Here is a 19,736-nt window from a genome sequence, read left to right as displayed (position 1 = left end):
TTTAACACATTTGAACACACACAATCACGAGCAACTTAACAGCAAAATCCACCCAATGAATAAAGTCCTTGTCAAGGATGGTTTATTTATGGAACCAGACGAACAAAAAATAAAACAATCAAACTTTCCCAAGAAATCATGGGGAAACTTTAAATGAAACTAATTTTGTGGAAAATTTTCTAAGCAAAGATGACGTTTGGTCCGTATGCGCTGTAAAAAGGAAGAGTTACGAAGAGCACAACCTCGGTTGTCCCAATTTGTTCTCCCAAGGACGAACCAAATTACCGTGGTGAGCAATTCATCCCGCTGCGTTGATTACTGGTTCGAAACTGGAGCAACACTGATGCCTTGCTATCACCGTTATCATTTCACCATCTTCGGGACAAAGATAATTTGACACTTTGGAATGTGTGATGAAAGAACGAAAGTTTCATCAGAACTCTAAACCAGTTCCAGCTAATCATCGAGCGTCATCTCATCCGGTCGGTGTGGGGCAAAAGTTTCAGCAGGATCTTTGCCAAAATAGAAAGTTTAGATTTGAACTTTTACCGAACAAATAGAAAAAAAAAACCTCCGCACGCAAGTGTCCGGTGCGGTGAGGAGTTGGAGTTTTGCTGCTAGCACCAGCCCCAGACATCAGTCCTTTTGGGTTTTGTTTATTGCACTGACACGTAAAACAATCCACGCAGCAGTCTCCTCAATGGAGAATTTCCCATTAGCGACAACGGGGAAAGTCATGTTGGCAGAATGTTTTGGAGTAAAGATTTGTGCACCGAGGCAAGGTTTTTCTGTGTGACCGCTGATAAAGTTCCACCGCCGATTGGATTTGATGAGTGAAGCAGTTCCAGCAGGGAGCTGTGGTTATTGTTTTTTTTTGTTTTAGACCGGAAGCACGAACATCCGGAACAATGGAAAAAGAATTAAAACAGACACGGAGCAGCAGGAAGGTTTTGACAAAAGCAGAGCCAGCAATTAATATCGTATGCTATACGATACGTCAATCAAGTCTTGCAAGTGTTCCGTCTCCCGAGTTCTTTTCGTGTTGCTTTGTTGAACAAATTCACTTCAACAAAGACACTTTGGCGTCTCCGAAATGCGTCGGTCTTTCTCGTTCCATTAAATTAACTTTAAAACTTTTGACAGTTGAATGTTTTCGTTTGTTTTTATTCTGTACGAGACACTAGTCCCACCCGTTGCCATGGAAATGTTGTGACATGTTCTGCTTGTTTCGAGAATTAGAAACTTTTGAATGACTTGTGGCAAGATGCCGTGGAACAATTCTCATTCTTGGAACATAGTGCCTGCTGATGTCCTTGAGAATTCGTTTCACATTCCCGTTTGCCATTCATACGCTACCGCTCGAAAGGGGTTGTGTTCTCGTTTAACGTACCAGCCCCGACAAATGTTGGATAATAACCATTCCACGTGGTGCTGGAATTCATTCCGAGAACGGAGAATAGCACAGTCATTCAGTGGTGTACCGGTGACCTTCCCGGTAGGTCAGGATGGTTTTCTGTTTGAACTCAATTCATTACCGGAAACGCGCACCGATGAATGGATTAAAATGTGCCAACGTTCCACGTAGCTCAGGAAGTGCGAGATGCATCAGTAGAACGGATGGTAAGCATACCCCGGTGGCCACATTCTAAACCATTTCCGTGTGGGGACCTTTCAATGGTGGCGGTTTTTTTGTGTAACTTTTTGCAGTAATAATGAATTTAATTTACATTCACTTGTTCGCTTTCGCGGTTGTCAATTCACAAATTGCAACGAGTCAGAACACTAGTTTCCATAATTATAAGTTGACCATGGGGTGTGAGGATGTAATGAGAAGCATTGGAAGCATAAGGAAGATACTGAGAAGCCACTATTCTCGTGGGTAACTGTTGTGGTGCACTTTAATTTAATTAAAACGTATGATGATGATTAAAAATGATTAAAACACATAACATAGCAAACACTTTTGTCCAACTTGTCCATAATGGTTCGATGCGTTAGTACATACTTTCTATCTGCTTATGCTTTATATTAAGTAATGCATGCTTACCACTTTACAGAATGGCACTTCACTTTTTGCACCACATGACACTTTTGCTAAAGTACTGATACTGATGAATTTTGAAGCATTCGAGGGGAAGTTATTATTTATTTTCCAACTTTCAGTTTGAACAATCAGGAAAATAATTTAAAAACCTGAAACTCATAAACAAACTGTAAAACTTTGTGTACCAAAATCATGCAACCGTATTCAAGAATGTGTGGAATAGCAATAAAACATTTCCCGAAACTTTCAGCAAATGGTCAACAGGTTCTATCCGATTTTGAACATAGCACTGAATTCGACAAGTAGGGTCTGGGACTTTTGGTACTGCCCTTGTGATGTTTTGTGCTCGTGCACTTAAGAATCATCAGGCACGTTGCTATCCGGTATTTTATTTGTATGAGATATTATTTCAATTTTTTTTCATTTCTAGCTAGGTACGCTTTTACCAATCTCAGTCCCACTCGTATAACATCATAAGCAATACATATACCACAGTGGTTAAAAAGGTCTGCATCTTTAGAAAAAAACAATGAACCTCGTCTTTTATTATACTTGACCTTTAAGGAGAAGTGGAAGTTTTATTTAAAATTGAGTAGAGATAGAACAAAGAAAATTATTCATTTGATCTGAGGTGACATTTTCAAAAAAGAATTAAAGTAACTTTAAACGGATTTCTTCATAGAACTTTATCTTGATTGCTATTAGAGTTGATTGGAGTTTCAAATATGACATTTTTTAAGTTAAAAGACAAAAAGAGTAATTTGGGAATATTATAATTGCATTAATCAGTTGTAATTTTAATTGCACGTCAACAACATGGTGCAACTCGATGCCCAAAGCAGTGAAAGATCAATCCCCTTGGTGGTCCAGGGCGGAATTTTTAAAGGGGGCCTTTAATTTTGCTACGCCATTATCGGTGTTGAGGAGGTGTAATTCAAACACGATTTAACAACACCAGCAAAGTCTCGGAAAGAAACCTTGCGTACACCTCAGAGTTTTGTTGCGTAGCCCTGTAAGCTAGTCTATATATAAACGTTTGTATGCGTTAAGGAGAACCATAACGCCACTACTTGGATTACATTTTCTACGATTTACGTACATTTACGATTCCTGATTAGTCTAACGCGATCGCCTCTACGATTTTTCGCCCAATGTACAGTTTTCAATCGGTTTACTTTACGGTAAAAATCAGAGAAATTTCTTAGACACGTGTTTCGCTCATGTTGATGTTTCAGGCGATGAACAACACAATTGTTTTCAGATTTGCGAAACCAGGAAAGCATGTTTTTAAAGAGGTGACACCTGCAGTGTGCCCATCACTATTGCATTGCATACTATCAAATCCGTGAGAGCGAACGCTAGAGTGTAAGGAAGATGGATGGAACAGAAAGCATCCTTCATCATCTCGCTCAAACTTCCCGTCGGCTGGTACGAAATTCCATACAAACCAGCTATTTTCAGATTGCCGATACCAGGAAAGCATCCACGGAAGAGGTAGCACCTAGTACAGCAATTTTGCTTAAAAAACGCCGAAAAGTATGCAATGTTTAAAAACTAACTTTCCCGTTGGTAGAGAAAAATTTCTTCGAAAACTACCAGTTTTCGAATGTAACAGGTGGGCTGATAATTGTTTGGCCTATGACAGTAAAACACTTTTTTTTGGTCAAATTATTTTTTTGTATTCATCATACGTCCCTTCAAGGGCGATACACCGATTTTGGCGGTCTTTCAATTTTTCGATACCCTTTTTGTAGTAGTATTTGTCCTTTGCCTCAAAAAAGGCCTCAGTTTCGGCGAACACCTCTTTATCCGACGAAAATTTCTTCTCAGAGGACATCCTTTTGGGATCTGAGAAATGGAGTTAGTCACTGGGAGCCAGATCTATGAAATACGGTGGTTGGCGAAGCATTTCGAGGCCTAATTCATGAATTTTTGCCATTGTTTTCACTGGTTTGTGGCACGGTGCGTTGTCTTGACGAAACAAAACTTTTTTTTCTTCAAATGCGACCGTTTTTTGGAGATTTCGTCCTTCAATCGCTCCAAAAATTTGATGTAATAGTCGCTGTTAATGGTTTTTTCTTTCTCAAGATAGTCGATGAAGATTACTCCTCGCAAATCCCAAAAAACTGACGCCATAACCTTGACAGCTGATTGTTGCGTTTTCCCCCGCTTTGGAGCAGGTTCATCGCGTCCTATCCACTCGAATGATTGTCTATTGGACTGTGGAGTGAAGTGGAGAAGCCAACACTCATCCACAGTAACATATTGACGCAAAAACTCGTATTTATTTCGCTCAAACAGCTCCAAACTCTGCTCCGAATCATCAACTCGTTGTTGTTTTTGTTCAAATGTGAGCTCGCGCGGCAGCCATTTTGCACAGAGCTTTCTCATACCCAAATACTCGTGAACGATATGTCCAACACGTTCCTTAGACATCTTTAGGGTGTCAGCTTTCTCGATCAGCTTCACATTATGGGTGTTCTTAACAATTTTGTGATTTTTTTAATGTTTTCGTCAGTAACCACCTCTTTTGGGCGTCCACTGTGTTCATCATCTTCAGTGCTCATTTTACCACTTTTAAATTTAGCGTATCAATATTTGATGGTTGATTTTGGTAGAGCAGTGTCCAAAGACTCTTCATCATGCCAATTTTTGGCTATAACCTTATGTTTCCCCTTCAAAAACTAATATTTTATCATCACGCGAAATTCCTTCTTTTCCATGATTACGCAAAACACAAAAGTTGCGTCACATAAAATGCTCTAGCTCATTAGGTTGTGGCCCGAGTGCTGTCAAATTTGGACAGAATTCATTTGAAGGTTAGTACAAACGAAATATGATATGGATAAAAATCTTCTAGCACGATAAATGTGTTAGGCCAAATAATTATCAGCCCACCTGTTATAGTACCAGGAGAGCATCCACGGAAGAGGTAGCTCCTGGTACTGCACCGTAAGGTATGCAATGTTTATACATTCGGAAATCCTGGTGCAATTTCGTTTATACTTTAAAGTCACAAAGTCGATATTCTTCTCTGCATTTAATTTATCACATAGAATCAAATGTTTTAGATAACCATAGAAATATTTTTGATCAATTGTTTACCTTTTAAATACATTTTTTTGCTATAAATTAACTCTGCTGTTAAATTTTCAAAAATCGCACAATCGGCACAAATTTTTTGGGGCTCCCAACACGGCGAGGCCCTAGGCGACCGCCTACTCCGCCTACCGTTTGATCCGCCGCTGGCCCAAAGAAAGAGTAAATTTAAACAAACCCAAGTAGCGTCCAAGTGAATGTCAATTTAAAAAAAACACAACTTATTGGTAAATGACATTTGTCAATGTTATCACAATACAAACAAGTAACATGATTACACGTTACAATGACCCATCAGTCTTTAGAATGTTCAAGGCGTGGGTCATCAAGTATGGATTTTTGTGGCTCTGCTCCATTCTATTCTATGAACACATTTCAGGCTAATCCTTCCCAGAATGGTCGCCTCTGTAGCAGAACTCCCTCTGGTAAGCATTATCACACTCGAGGACGTAAGCATCACAAGCGAGCACTTGTCGCACCGTCTTTGTGTACTGTCGAACAAGCAGCAGTAAGCTTGTCCAAAATTGTGTGCCATCGCTTAAACACCGGACGATCGGGTATTTTATGGTGCAATTTTCAACCCACCGCTGTAAGGATGTCGAAGGTTTGGGGGAATTGGCTTTTCCATCAAGCCAATGGTTTGCATGTTTGCAAAAAGGAATTTTGGTTGCCAGACATCGATGTAAATGTTACCCTCCAGGCTGTAGAACGTGAAGATGGTGAACTGGAGTGGTAGAGCATGAACCACAGTTAAGCGTTTTGTTACTTTGACGAGTAAAGTGGCTTGTTCATGGTCATTAAGTGTGTGAGCTTATTAAATTATATATTTATATACGCAAAGATAAAATGTAAACTGGTGGATCATAACTGGTGTAAGAACTTTATTTTATAGGTCAAACATGTATTACACAGACATTAAACATTACACAAACATAGACGAGGAGAAACTAAAGTCAAACAGCTAAACGACATATCATTAAGCTCGGGAGACATTCGTACCATGGGACGATACTGTAATTAGTCCTAGTACGGAAATTAAAGCTGGTTCGTGGGAGACGCTTAACGGTCTCAAACCAAGGAGAAGGAAGCGTTAATGGCTAAATCCCCATATAACGTGAATTGGACCGGTGCTGGCTCGCGTACCTGCTGCTCTTACGATGAACAGCTTATTAGTGGTTTATGTTTCCCATGCTAAGATGAAACAGGGTGGAAATATTTGTAGATTGACCTTAATTAGCACAAAATACAGATTGTATGCCGAGGATTCAGAGGATCAGATATTCGTTAGCAGTCCAGGTTAATGCCCACTCATTTGCAGCCAGAACGTGTCCGTTCGATTACCAATCCATCCATCAATCGTCATTGCATTGATTAGCTTTCCGGTTATGACCATGCAAGAATTGTTACGGGTCACAACACTGTGTTACCTTCACTTGCATAATGATTAATTAATTAATAGAATTCCCAAGTACAGTTAGTGACCAAAATAACAAAAAAGAAAAATTAGTCTCATATTTTACGCTTCGCTTACTACATCCGCCCATGTAGCTACCAACAATTCATTTGATCTTTGCGTTGTTTTCAAATTTTGTGCCTTCCGGTGTTCCGGCTGCAGGTAAAACCGTGGAAAAAAAAGTCTTACCCCGGGCAAAGGCTTTTCCCACGCTAAGCTGGGATTTGAAATGACCGGAAGGAGGCAGCATAAATTTCGCATTAAATTCTGACAAAGTAACAACAACGCCAAACAAAACCGTTCGGCAAAATTCTCCGTACGAATCATGGCTGGTCAATAAAAAGAAGATTATGCGCAACCCTTCGCCTAAGTAGGAAAAAGTGTGCTCCAACATGTCCGATTGCCTAACGAAGTAAGATCGTACCCCTTTCCACGATTGTTTACGAGCTGTGCTTTACATTGTGTGTGTGTGTGTGTGTGTGTGTGTGAGAGAGAGAGAGAGATAGAGAGATAGAGAGAAGGTGTGTGAGAAGGTTCTTTTTCCATCCGATGATACAAAGATGAACGGAAGAATTTTATTTACGATACAAAGTTTTTCGCTTGATAACAATTTTTCCACATCGTTGGCGAGGTTAAAGTTCGATAAATTCTTGTTAAAGTTTAATGAACATCAGCATGTGATGTGGTACAGCATGCGGTGGACAATTTATCATGCATACATTGAACGATGACGGTGGTTACGAGATTTATTCAGTTATGTATCGGGCTACAGTTTGATAAATGCGTTATGGTTCAATGTTCTGCGTAAAGATAATTTAATATTGCATTTGGGAACACCATAATGGCCAGTTTCGTGCTAGAGATTGCATTCATAAGCAATCGTTCTGTTTGTCAACAATGTATTCATTTGGTGTGCATTCCATTCCAGATTTCTTGCAGACTATAGGGTCTCACTTTATCAAAACCGCCGATGTCTTATGAATAAAGAGTAGTTCAAAGTGTGTTCAGTTGTAGCTCGACAAGTGACCCATGCTTAAGTGTACCGTTTTGAAGAATTTTTTTTTGTTTTGAAACATCATAATGGAAGGTACGGTTTAATGTTTCCACTTTTCTATTCATTTCATCATTTCCTTTCGTTTTGATTGCCCACCGAGCGTTGGCCTGAGCCCGCAATAAAGGTCAGCAAGGAGACGGAATGCAAACTGTAAAAGCTACTGAAGACAAGCAGCCCTTTGAAACTTCGGATTGACAAAACGCTATTTGGGAGGGTGGGGTGAATAAATTTACAGCTCAATGCACTTTTTGGAGGGTTTTCATTTGCAACGTTCTGCATCGTCCGCTACAGAAGAGGTGTTGGCCCGAGTGTTAAAAAGCAGCATCAAGCGATCAAGTTTTGGTACGAAATGGAAAGGAAGTTACAAACAAAAAAAAAACCATCACCACAGCACACTGTTCATACTCACGAACTACAAACAAGATCTTTCGGAATTATTTTTCAATCTTATGCCTGAAACGTGAGCAAAAGTTGCGCATAAAAAAGCGGAAGCTAAGCAGAAGCGAGTAGAGCTAAGCCGTTCGTTGCTCGAAACCGCATGCCCCATGGAGGTGGGATTCGCTTCGTAGAATATCATCTTTTCTGCGTAGATAAAAATATTCTTCAGCTAAAGTTTCCGTGAAACGTGTGTAGGAGTCGTGTATTTTTCGCCCCTCTTCGTTCTAGTCTTTAGTTCGATATCGTCGCATGTCGGCATGTTTCTTGCCTGGTTTCTGGATGAGGTTTCAGCCCTCCTCCATTGAAATGCACTGCGTAACGTTCATAATGGCTTCGGAAATATGTGTTATGGTGGAATCTACAAGTGAGTGGGTTTTACTCCCTGCGATCCACAGGCCATCGTCTTTTGGGCACCTTCTGCCCAAGTATTGCCCAATCTAACAGAGTGTGGATGTTTTATTGGCACCAAAATTTCACGCACCAATTGTCGTAATGTGTGCGCTACTGTGCGATGTAATTTTATGGCCCGTTGTTTGTTTCTTTTTTTTTCTTCTCACGCCCACATCATCATCTTCGCTCGATGTGCGATGATGGCAGCAGAACCCGATTTGATGATTACAGTTGAATGGGTGACGCAAATTGCTTTTTCTGGGGAATGATTGTGTCTGCAGTTTATTTGCGCCGTTCCGTGCATAATTTAATAATTTATAAATAAAATTATGAATTTTTGCTCCTGTGGGCACTTAGGTCAAAGTGGCAAATAGAGTTAAACACTGTTTGTATGATGACGTTTTCTTTGAGTGGATGAGTAAAAAATTCTAAATTTCCAATTCAATTTGCCATGTGTGCTGTAGAAAAATCGCGATACAATCGATATCTGATGCTCCCGGCAAGCGAACAGATTCTTATTTGCTTCCGACCTGTTTATTCGATTTTAATTCGTTGTATTTCATCTGTTTTCCTTTAAGGATATACAAAGACAACAAAATTTAATTGCTCACACTGTGCATGTGCTTCGGAAACCCCATTTTCCTATAAAATCAAACAAAAGTCCAATCAATCGGAAATGCATTGAAGTGTGGTAACGATGATTACATCTTCCCGTAGGGCTTTCGGCTACCGATTAGTACCGTGCTATAGCCAAGTAAAATGAAGACCCGTTCTATGTGCCCATCGCAACGCGTGTCTGCCGTTGTGGTCAAATCCCGCTGCCGTAGCCATAGCAATGGATGAAAAACGGTCGAAAGCGCAAAAGATTCGAACCAATTTCATTTAATGGGTTTGAGAAAAAGGAATCCCCCATGTCCGGATCATCGGATTGCGATGCAGTGCTGGTTTTAATGAGCAACCGGTAGCGAAAGGTAAGGATACCTTTGCTGTAGCATAATGAAATAACGATAACTTCTACCATGCTCGTTATACGAGCAACGCAACATGTACATTGAATGGATTCCGCTGCTGTTCTTTCGGAGTGTGTTCCTTCCTTCGAAGTGTGCAAAGCGTTCATCCACACAGACACATACACACACTGAACGAGCAAGCAAGTTTGTTTTCAATAAATAAGACCACATCGTCAAGAAGATCTCCCAGCTCGATCACGGCTGCCTCGAGAAAACTATGTTGGCTGTGTGTATAGGTGGGAAACATAGTGGATTTATTTCTTTTACTCATGTTTTTGAGTCATTGTATCATATGAGCAACAACAACAACAAAAACATACATCGTGATGTTCAAACAGTAAGACCAGATATCCATCCTCGTTGGGAATGTGTTTCGTATTTGCAATAGCTCGTTATATCAAAGAAGTGCTGATCAAAGGACTGCCTCTCGGGTGATTGGTGATGCAGAAATGGGATTCGCTCGCATGACGAACATAAATGACATATTTCTTTGAGTCTTTGACTTTTAGTATTCTTGAAAAAATTGCCTTTTACAACCCCACATTTTTAAGCACAATTATTTAAACATGTTATATGTAAAGAGAGCTATGAAATATACCGAACTTATTACAAATGTTTAAACTATACATATTATTTCATATCTTTAGACTTCTGAAGCTGTCTAGATGAAAGTAATATCTCTTTATTCAATTTAGGGATTATCCTGAATAGACTATTTCTGTAAAGATTGCGCAAACCTGGAATATAGTGGATTACATTAAAAAGTGTTATTTTTAACATTATTTGTAGTCAGCTCAAAAGATTATGTAAAACAAAAGAGATTTGTACGTAATCAGAACGAGCTTTGGCCACGTGTGTATGGAAGGACAATAGGTAAACCGCAGTAATGGCTAACGTGGCAATAAGAGCTATAAAATGTTATTGTTATTGACCATCGACTCAAATTAGACGGTATGTGGTCTAACCATTGGATGTCTACTTGAATAGAGACTGTATGGGAGTTCCAAATTGTTATGAAATGTGGTCGCTGTGATTCTCCAGCTTTGGACATCATGCGTACAAGGGCTAACGAGCTTATTCTGGTGAATGTCAAATGAGGTATTCAAAGCTCTCCTACACTACACCCCTACAGTTGGGAAGCTCTGATAAAGCCCAAGGTTTAGAATAGCAAAAAGTAAGTTCAAAGTTAATGTTTTAGTGTTCATATGATATCTTTCAAGAAATATGAGATAATCTTCTTGAGCTTTTCACTGCAGGTTTTTCTTATCCTTCGTTCATTTGTTTTTATAAACATTATGTTATAATTATACCTTAAAGCTAATCTATAATTTAACTATGTATTCCAGCGCTCAGAAAATTCTTGCTCCATTTCAAAACTTAAATTTGCTAATAACTCAACTAGAACTCGCCTTTAAACGTAATGAAGATAAACGAGCCGTACTATGAACCGTGAGCAACCCGTGTTCCTGGACGGCGGTATTACAATCGACATGTGCGAACTGAACCATGAAACCGCTCGCCCGGCATTGGTTTCTCGCTACATTCTCAAACTGTGTAGCACGATGTAAACTAAGCATGTCCCGGAGCTTAATGTCCGTCTGCGGGTTGAAGTTCAACCGCACGAGCCGGGAAAGCTGTGAAGCAGTTTTTATTTTGACCCAATCCCTGCACCCCACCCCATCCCACCGGCGTGCATCAATGTGTGCTCGGGGCACTCTATTTTTGTGGCCATTTGTGCTCCGGCGACGGGTACGTCTATAGCTGGCATGAAACTGCGAAGCGTGTTTATCTTGTCGCAAGCGTGTTGAAATAGAAGCACTTTATAGCGGACGGCATCACTCCCCACACGCGGCACGGCGTAGCAAGAGGAAGCATGTAGTGCTATATTTGCTTCGTGCATGTATTTGTTCGCATGCAGTGTTTGTTTTGCAACGCGAGGTGCACAAACACACGCGGGACAGAGCGGTAGTGCATTCCGTGAACTACTCCTCGGGCGCTCTTTCCATAGACAGACCAGTACGGACGGTCAAAGCCTAACCGAGCAAAACCGTAGGAGGAATTGTTTATTTTCTCATTTTCTCCATGGTGTACTTATTCGGCGACCTAGTGCTGCTGTGGTGCAGCATCCCTGAAGGTCAATTTTGGTCCAAGATCACACTTGCGCTCGGGCGCTTGTTGCGAAACGGACGAATGGGCTTCTCGAGTAAATGGAGCCCATTCACAATGTTGTGTTCGGAATTTCTATCGTTTGCGTTTTTGCTTTGTTTTGTTTTTTTCCCGTCCTCACATGCCCTTCGTATTGCTTCTATTCTTTACACAATGCGATATTGCGATGGTTTCTTCGTGCTTTGTGAGCTTCCTCTCGGCACAGCCGGTCATGGAGTATCGTTTTATGAATATTTCGCTTGACCTAAGCAGGAAATATGCTACCTCCGGTGCGAAGGTACGGAGCCGCATTATTGTGGATACTATTTGTTCATTAAACTGTTACAGCGGACTAGTACGATCCAAGCTACGCAAAAGAATCTTCCTGGGGCGTTTTGGCCACTGTTAAGGGAATGCAGGAAGGGATGCAGGGAAAGAAAATAATGTGAACAAAACGTATGGAAAATTAAGCTATAGAAATAAATTGGGACTATAATTTCCTATTTATGCACTAGAGATAGCAGCATAAACCATTAAGTCAGGTTTTTGCTTGATCATTTAAGGTCAAACTGAAGTGAAATAGTCGTATCTAAGTGAATTAATGTTTATGTTGCACTGGTGAAACATAAACAATAATGTATTTTTCTTCTTTTTGAATTAATACTTTTGTGCACTCATGTTAATAACAATATTGTTTGTTTAGCAAGATATGCATTACCCGTTGAAACAAAACAAAGCAAACAAAAAAAGTTTCACTAATGCTTTTCAAATAAAAAATAAATAATATATAGTTTGAATGATTTTTATACACAAATAAAATAAAATATAAAAATATTTTTGTTAGTTGCTGACAATGCTTAACACAAGTAATGAATAAGTATTAATTATTAAATTAATGAGAACCGACTATTAATATATAATACGTAAGTAGCATGTAAACCAGCTACCTTAAATAGGCATGATAATTGCTTTAATGGCAAATAAATCACCGTATGAGCTATGATTGACTATGATGAAGGAAATTGGCACAAGTGAAGTGAAAAGAAACTACTTACATGGAACGCAACTAAGCTGTAGCCCTCATTGTGCAGGAAAAGGCATGCCGTGTAGAAACCGCCCTGGCGTGGATAGAACAGCACACCGTGCGAAATGGCCACCGGTATGGCGGTCGTTAGGATGACAAACCACGTCAAACAGATGGCGCTGCGAGTGAAAGAAGCAACAAATTCGATTGAATCGTTCGCTACAGAGAAGTGGATCAAAACCGATTGTCATCATGCGATTGATGTAACGCCGCCCAGTATCGTACGGCGTTCATTTAGCGATGACGAACATTATTCATAATGCTCCAGGTTCCAGCAAGCAAGTGGAATTTATCAGCTTCAAGTGGATAGGAAAATCAATTGCTCCGCCACTGGGCAGCGGAGGAACTTATTATGATTCGCCATTCGATTGAAGTACGAGCACGTGCTGGGAAAGGCAGGCAAGGGGTTCCAATTCGAGCGCAAAGCAGACTACGTGAGCAATACTGAATACTTACATCGACGCATTTCGTTCCGTCCGAATCGACATGCTGGTAATCGGATGTACCACGGCCAGGAAGCGATCCAGCGACATCAGGACGAGCGTGTACGCGCTGGCATGTGCCGTTACAACGATCATGTACTGGACCTGGTGAAAGGAATCGTCCGTCATTGTTCGGGTTGGACTTACACTAGCAGCAACCAGTGAGGGTATACGTTACGTACAAATTTGCACCAATATTCTCCGAACGGCCATTCCGGCAAAACATAATCGACGGCTGTGAAAGGCACGCAAAATACGACGAACAGCAGATCCGCGGCGGCTAGGTTGATGATCAACAAGTTGGTTGTCGATCGCATACTTTGGTTGGCGGCTACCACTGCTCAAGAAAAGGGGCAAGGTAAGGGAATGTAAGAAACATGTTAAAAATACGTCGAAAAAGTATATTTTTTGTAGAAAAAGTAGAAAAAGTAGAAGAGGTTTTCAGATCTGCGCATGATTTTTTTTAACTTCATTAAACTTGTGTTTCATTTGAAGGTTGAGCTACGATACTTCAGAGTTATGGTACTTAAAAGATTATTTTAAAAACATATACTGTCTACATGTAGTCGCTGAGTCGTCGAGGTAGTACACACGGTATCTCTTATACGTTGAACAGGAGATACGTGGATTTTGAAGTTTGACAGTTGGATTTGCTTATAGTACAAAAAATAAGCATGGTAATTTAAAAACCTTTCATAAAGCCATCATAGTTTGATGCAACAATTTGTTAAAAGTGTCACCTTAACTGCTGAATTTATTACGAGCAAAGTAGAAGAAGTTCCACTTTATAACGTTCAAGTATAAACGATACTACACCCGAGTTAAAGCAAAGTACAGTGGAATATAGCGTTCCGGTATAGTAGTGTGCTTTGGTAAATACCTGTATTTATTATTAGTTCGAACATTGAAGATGTTAAGCTATTTCATATAGAAATCCTAACAGTATTAGATTTATTTGGTCTCAATTTTTCAACAGTATTGGGATAATTTATTTCAAAGCTAAAATATACGCAACACGTATCCCATAAGCAATATTTTGCTTTTTCAATGTCCAAAGCTTTGGTGGTCAAAGTATGAGCGTGAATTAAGCTATCATTCTCCTCAACGTGAATATACGCCCCAAAGGTATCGGCGATAGGTATTAAAAGCAACGTAAGGTGATGTTTCGAACGCTATTCGCCCGGCGCTACTTAACGTGTAGATCAATCATTTTTTTATTAATCTTTTCCCTTCGGCGACATTGAGATAAATTGAAAAACGTACTTTCATCCCATTTTGCCGGCACGCTCCACTGCCCGCGTTCCGGGGCGTTCATTTTCTAAAACATTCGTGCGCGCGCGGCGAATTCAACACGGGGCGGATATTATCCTGCCCCTGCTTGGGACATCGCGTACTTGTAGCAAATGGTCGTAAGATGAGAAGAGACATCGCTTTCAATTTGCATGATCTCCGTGGAGGTGTTCCTACCGCCCGGCAGGTGGAAAAGTTTTGATCCTATGTCAATGCAATAAAGTCGAGCAAGTTAAATGCAGATTACATCACGCTGTCCCTTTCGTTCGATGGTGTGTCAAATGGAAATGAATATTTTCTCGTGCTTATACGGAAGGACATATCAGTTAACTAAAAAAAAGAAGGACAAGAATTGAAGAGAGAGAGAGGGAGAGAGAGAGAGAGAGAGAGAGAGAGAGAGAGAGAGATGATAAACTAACATAAAGTAAACCAATCAAGTGACTGTGGGTGTCTTAGTGGCTGTGGGTGTTGCTGACATGCAGACGTAAGTCATCAATGGCTCATCGATGGCTCATGCAGAGGCTAAACCTTGACATTCGTTGCACAAACATTTTACCAACGATAGTTTGAGACATTTTACAAGTAGAAAAATCTGGAGAAACGTGTACATTGGTTTTTATTCGATCTAAGCAAACACTACACAAGTTTGTTGAATCACTTAATCAATGATAATTTAAACAGAAATTTGCAAACAATTACTTTTAAAAGAAAGTTTTGAATAAGTTGTTTATTGCTTAAAACCTTGCTACAATCAACGGAGATGCTTCCCAGCATATATTTATTAGAAATACCTTCTACTTCTTTCTCGTTTTACGCGAAAGCATGTTTCGACCCTTGTCCAACCTCCTACATTCGTAACCTATAACCTTACTTTTTCTATTCTGACTTCGACTATCTAGAGTCATGTGTCTGTCGGATTATAAGCCGACAGACATATCAGATTATTTTTCCGAAGATAATCTGATCTTATTTTTCGGTTCAACAGACAACAACATACAGAAACAACAGATTTATAGCAACAAGATGATAGAAACATCAGATTATTTTTGCTATCACCTTATCATCTATCGAACAGAGTTTCAGTACCTTCTAATACGTATTTCAAATTTGCCTCGACTATGTTTTGTCGCCCCGGGGTTTGTTGCACGTACATTAATAATCTGCAACACCAATGGAGACGCCCAGTCATTCTTAATACCACATTGCCTAGTCGCTTAGTGTTGGGTGTATTTATGTTATGCACTACTTCTCACAAGGTTGTCTTAACTATTATCTATCTCAAATATAGATAAACTTAACTAGAACCATTACACTACAAAAAAAAAAAATAATTAAAAACCTTGCAAACAAGGCATGATGGTGTTTCGGAGTAAATATTTGCTAAAAACAACTCCACCGATATGCATTATTATTTTTACTATGAACTTCATATGACATAGTTTCAGTAGTTCCTTTCAAGTATTTCGAATGTATTGGCCTCGATTTAGTTTTGTACCCCCGGGGATTGTTGCACATACATCAGAAAAGCTGCAGCACCAATGGAGACGCCCAGTCATTCTTGCACGAGTACATTCCCTAGTCAACTAATGCTGGCAGTTACGGAGCTTACCAACAAGTAAAGTCTGCCTTGCTTTTCGTATTGTGGGTAGCAAATATACAGAGTGTTGTTAACATGCACAAGTACTGAGCCCGTGCTTGGAAAGCAACCTTATGATTGTGCACTAATACGAAATGAAGTTTCTGGTCTGGGAAATTTCTCATTTGTGTGAAGCAGCATAGACATGTGTGCATACTCTGAATACTTCGTTTTCTACCCGTCTGCGATGTAAAGCGTGTAGTTGTAGATATTTAATAGTGCAAGGATGAAAGAGATTGTCCACAAAGCTTTCTTTATTGGCCCTTGGGAGTATTGGTTCTTTTAAATGCAATTTAAATTACGTTCACGAGTAAGTTATTTGTTTAGCTGCTGTGTATCAGATGAATAACTGCACTGTTTGCTATTGGTACAGTCATTGTATTCGCGATCTCGATTAAACCATACTAACATCCTACGCCATCGTACACTCGGTTGAAGATTGACCTTCCGTTGTTGTTGGCCGGAAGATAATCTCCAAAGGAGGAGCAAATCCTTTCCCAGTTTTCTAACGGGTTTTACCCTAAGTGGAAAAGGTCCTCTTGTTCGAAGCATTTTCGTGCGCCATCCCTCATCCAACGGCTAGCCGAGCAGACAACTTCATTCATCACCCAGGGCTGTGCGTCAATGGGCTCGGGATGAGATCGGCAAGGTGCCAAAGATACTCACAGCCGGTCATCATTCATGCGCTCACGTACGGATGCTTACACCAGAAGGAAACGGAGGCGCCAATATAGGCGGATAGGAATGGAAAAGGTTAGGAGTAATAATGCTCCACAGTGCGTTCGTGCCGGGTTAACTCAACGATGTTGCTGCGCATTCGAACAAGATTAATTACCCTTATCATAACGCTTCACGTTCTTCACACCAGCAGCTGCCGTACGAATGCGAGCGTCTCTAATGGTGTGGCAAGCAAAATTGGACGCGTACGGTCGTATGCAAAGAAAAATGGGAAAATGAAAGAGGGAAAAAAAACATGTAAGGCTCGTCAGAAGGCGGGTTTTGAAGATTGATAGGGTACCAAGATGTGTGTTGTTTGGTTCCGAGTTATCGGTTTCCCTTGAAGTGTAAGTTACACGAAGTGATCTTAGCAACCCATTCAACTCGATGACGAGGTTGTTTTCGTAACAAAACGTGTATGTGAGAACGACAGAAGACGATCGTCGTCACAAGCCAAAGAGGTTAAAAAAAAAATACAGAACTCCACAGATACAACGAATTGCATGCTTTAGTGCGATAATCAGTATCGTTTGCACTTGGTTATGGTTTTTAAAGCGATCTAATAATGTATCGATTATAAGGCGAAATTTAATCTTTAAACAAAATACCGCATAGCGCAGGAATGATGTATCTAAACTTTCTCGCTTCAACATTTGCTATTAACCAATCCCATCTCAACGCAACCACCACCGACCCAAACCCATCACGAGTGCAAAAGATTTATGTTTGCCCCAGGAATGGAGTGTGTTTTTAGCTGGTTCGGCAAAAAATCAACAAGTCTATCAATTGCCCGGTCTGAGATTTTGCCCGGTTGGCTGAGTGGGTTTCTGAAGCAGGCAATGAATTTCATTCCCGGTTGAAGGGTCGATTTTATAGTTCCGTTCTATCGGTGCCAAAGTTGTGCCGTACCGTGTTTGTGCTGCGGTAACGTCAGTGAGATTGATTTTTAGTATATGGTGTCGGGTTGCTGTTCGGTTCATGGTCGAGCCTGACGGTAGGCACTTGCGGCATCGACATTGATACGCTCCATCCTGAAGGCAAGATGGATCGGTTTCACGGTCCACCCAACGCTAAAGCTTTACGGAGTAGTGGAGTAGAGTGTGAGTGTATACAGAGGATTTTTTCCCTCCTTAAAACTCTGGCTTCGCTGTTGGGACCGATTTTTAAAGCTACCAGAGCAAAGGTATTGAATTTCATTTCTGTAAGTCACTCCACGGGTGGTACCATACGCGCCTGTATCGGTAAAAGTATTTTTTTTTGTTCGCAATTTTCACCACGACTTCGGAGAAATGTTTTTCACGTTTGGGAGTGTTTTTGATGGCACCCAAAATTAACATTTCAACCAAATAAGTTCGGGGGCGTCTTGTGATAAGGTTGTCGAAGTCGTTCCTACGTGTATTAACCGTCAAAACAGCTTGATGTCATACTTGTTTGGCCGTTTGCCTGTTGTCAGTTGTTGGATTGCTTGTAAATGAATCACAGCACGTTCGAGAGCCATTCTGGGCGATTCGGACGGTGTTTTGTTTCTTGTACGCTGAAACTTGTTTTGAAACAGTTTTTGCAGTACAGTCTGACCTAGTGCCTCAGAGATCTAAAAAACCTGAGTTCGTGAATTTATTTTATGCATGACTCCTAATAAAGAGGACTAAAATCAACTTAAATGGTTTAAGCTTTTTTTTCAAAAACTCTATTTACGAAGTACGATAGTGATTTAGAAAACAATATTTAATTGGTAAGTGAACCTATCTGGAACCTGATTTTGAACCATGAATGAGACGTTGTGCAGAAAATTAAATTATTTATAACTACCCAAATAATGGATGTCAACACATTTCTATAGAGATGGAGTCATCATTTCATATTTTTGGGTGTAGATGACCCTTGAAATTTGTAGAATGGTACAAAACTGTGTTTAAACAAACCTAAATAAATACTTTGTCCTTTTGATTGCATTTCAACTAGAGTATCTACTTCTACGTAATAAATTAAAGATAAACAATTTGCATTGTTAGAAAGAACGACTTCGAGTTGGTTTAATTAGCAAAATGGTTCACTTACCTAGCACAACTAATCCATTGCCGAGCAATCCGGCAAGGCCAATGAAACCGAAAAACACCGGCACCATCATAGAGACGATCCGCTCGATCGTCGATGTGTTGACGTGGTACAGAGCCTCATTCTCGAAGGTGTAGTTCAACAGATCCGACCAAGAGCTGTTACGCATCGTACCGTCCGGCATCAGCATCGACAGCTGATGATGAAGCCCGGGTGGCTCGGTGGGTATAATTTTAGATTCATTCATGCTCACAACGAACGCGTTATGATTGGCACGAAACAATTTGAAGATTATTTCCCAACTGTGCTGAGTATTTATGTTGACGATCTTTCCCTTTTGTATGCACACTTGTCTTACTGGAGGATATCACTTGAATCTGTATAGAAACGAATGGATGTCCGTTTGGGCATCACACATCACGACACTTTGTTCTACTGTGTGTTCAATTCAATCGCAACCATTTAGTTGTCCGGCCACGAAAAAATGGAACTCCTGTGATGCTGCATTTTCACTGTGCACAGTACACAATGGCTTAACTGAATTCGCATTGCATACTTGTTACGTGATCTTGTGTTGAGATTTTTGTATCCCACTTTTGGTGTGCAGCCATGCTGTTAGTTCAATGTATTAACGAAAATAAATATAAGAAACACTCGGGACACGAAGCACTGTTGTCAACAATACCAAAACTGCCGCGGCCTACAAGATAAGAGAGAAAGAGTAGTTAATCCTTTAGGCAACATAGTGAACGCACCGCTGAACAAATGCAATATTGTTGACATTTTTATGAACCCAATTCCGTTCTGACGCTATTAAGCATAAAATTTGTTGTATTTGT

The 19,736-nt window shown here is 40.3% G+C and overlaps 1 protein-coding gene across 1 annotated transcript in view; it reads right to left on the bottom strand.

The window, feature by feature from the left end:
• Positions 1-19,144, bottom strand: part of LOC128310020 (allatostatin-A receptor) — a 36,190-nt gene extending 17,046 nt beyond the window's left edge. The window contains exons 1-4 of the mRNA XM_053046552.1: positions 18,901-19,144; positions 13,382-13,536; positions 13,174-13,304; positions 12,689-12,836 (exon numbers count right to left, since the gene is read on the bottom strand). Of these exons, the coding sequence (XP_052902512.1) occupies positions 12,689-12,836; positions 13,174-13,304; positions 13,382-13,536; positions 18,901-19,144 (678 nt within the window). The remainder of the gene's footprint in view (positions 1-12,688; positions 12,837-13,173; positions 13,305-13,381; positions 13,537-18,900) is intronic.
• Between the last annotated feature and the right edge of the window lie 592 nt (positions 19,145-19,736).

The sequence above is a fragment of the Anopheles moucheti genome, chromosome 2 (assembly GCF_943734755.1).
Source record: "Anopheles moucheti chromosome 2, idAnoMoucSN_F20_07, whole genome shotgun sequence".
NCBI classification, from domain to species: domain Eukaryota; kingdom Metazoa; phylum Arthropoda; class Insecta; order Diptera; family Culicidae; genus Anopheles; species Anopheles moucheti.
Note: the sequence above shows the minus strand (reverse complement) of the source record. Positions and strands in the feature narration are given on the sequence as shown.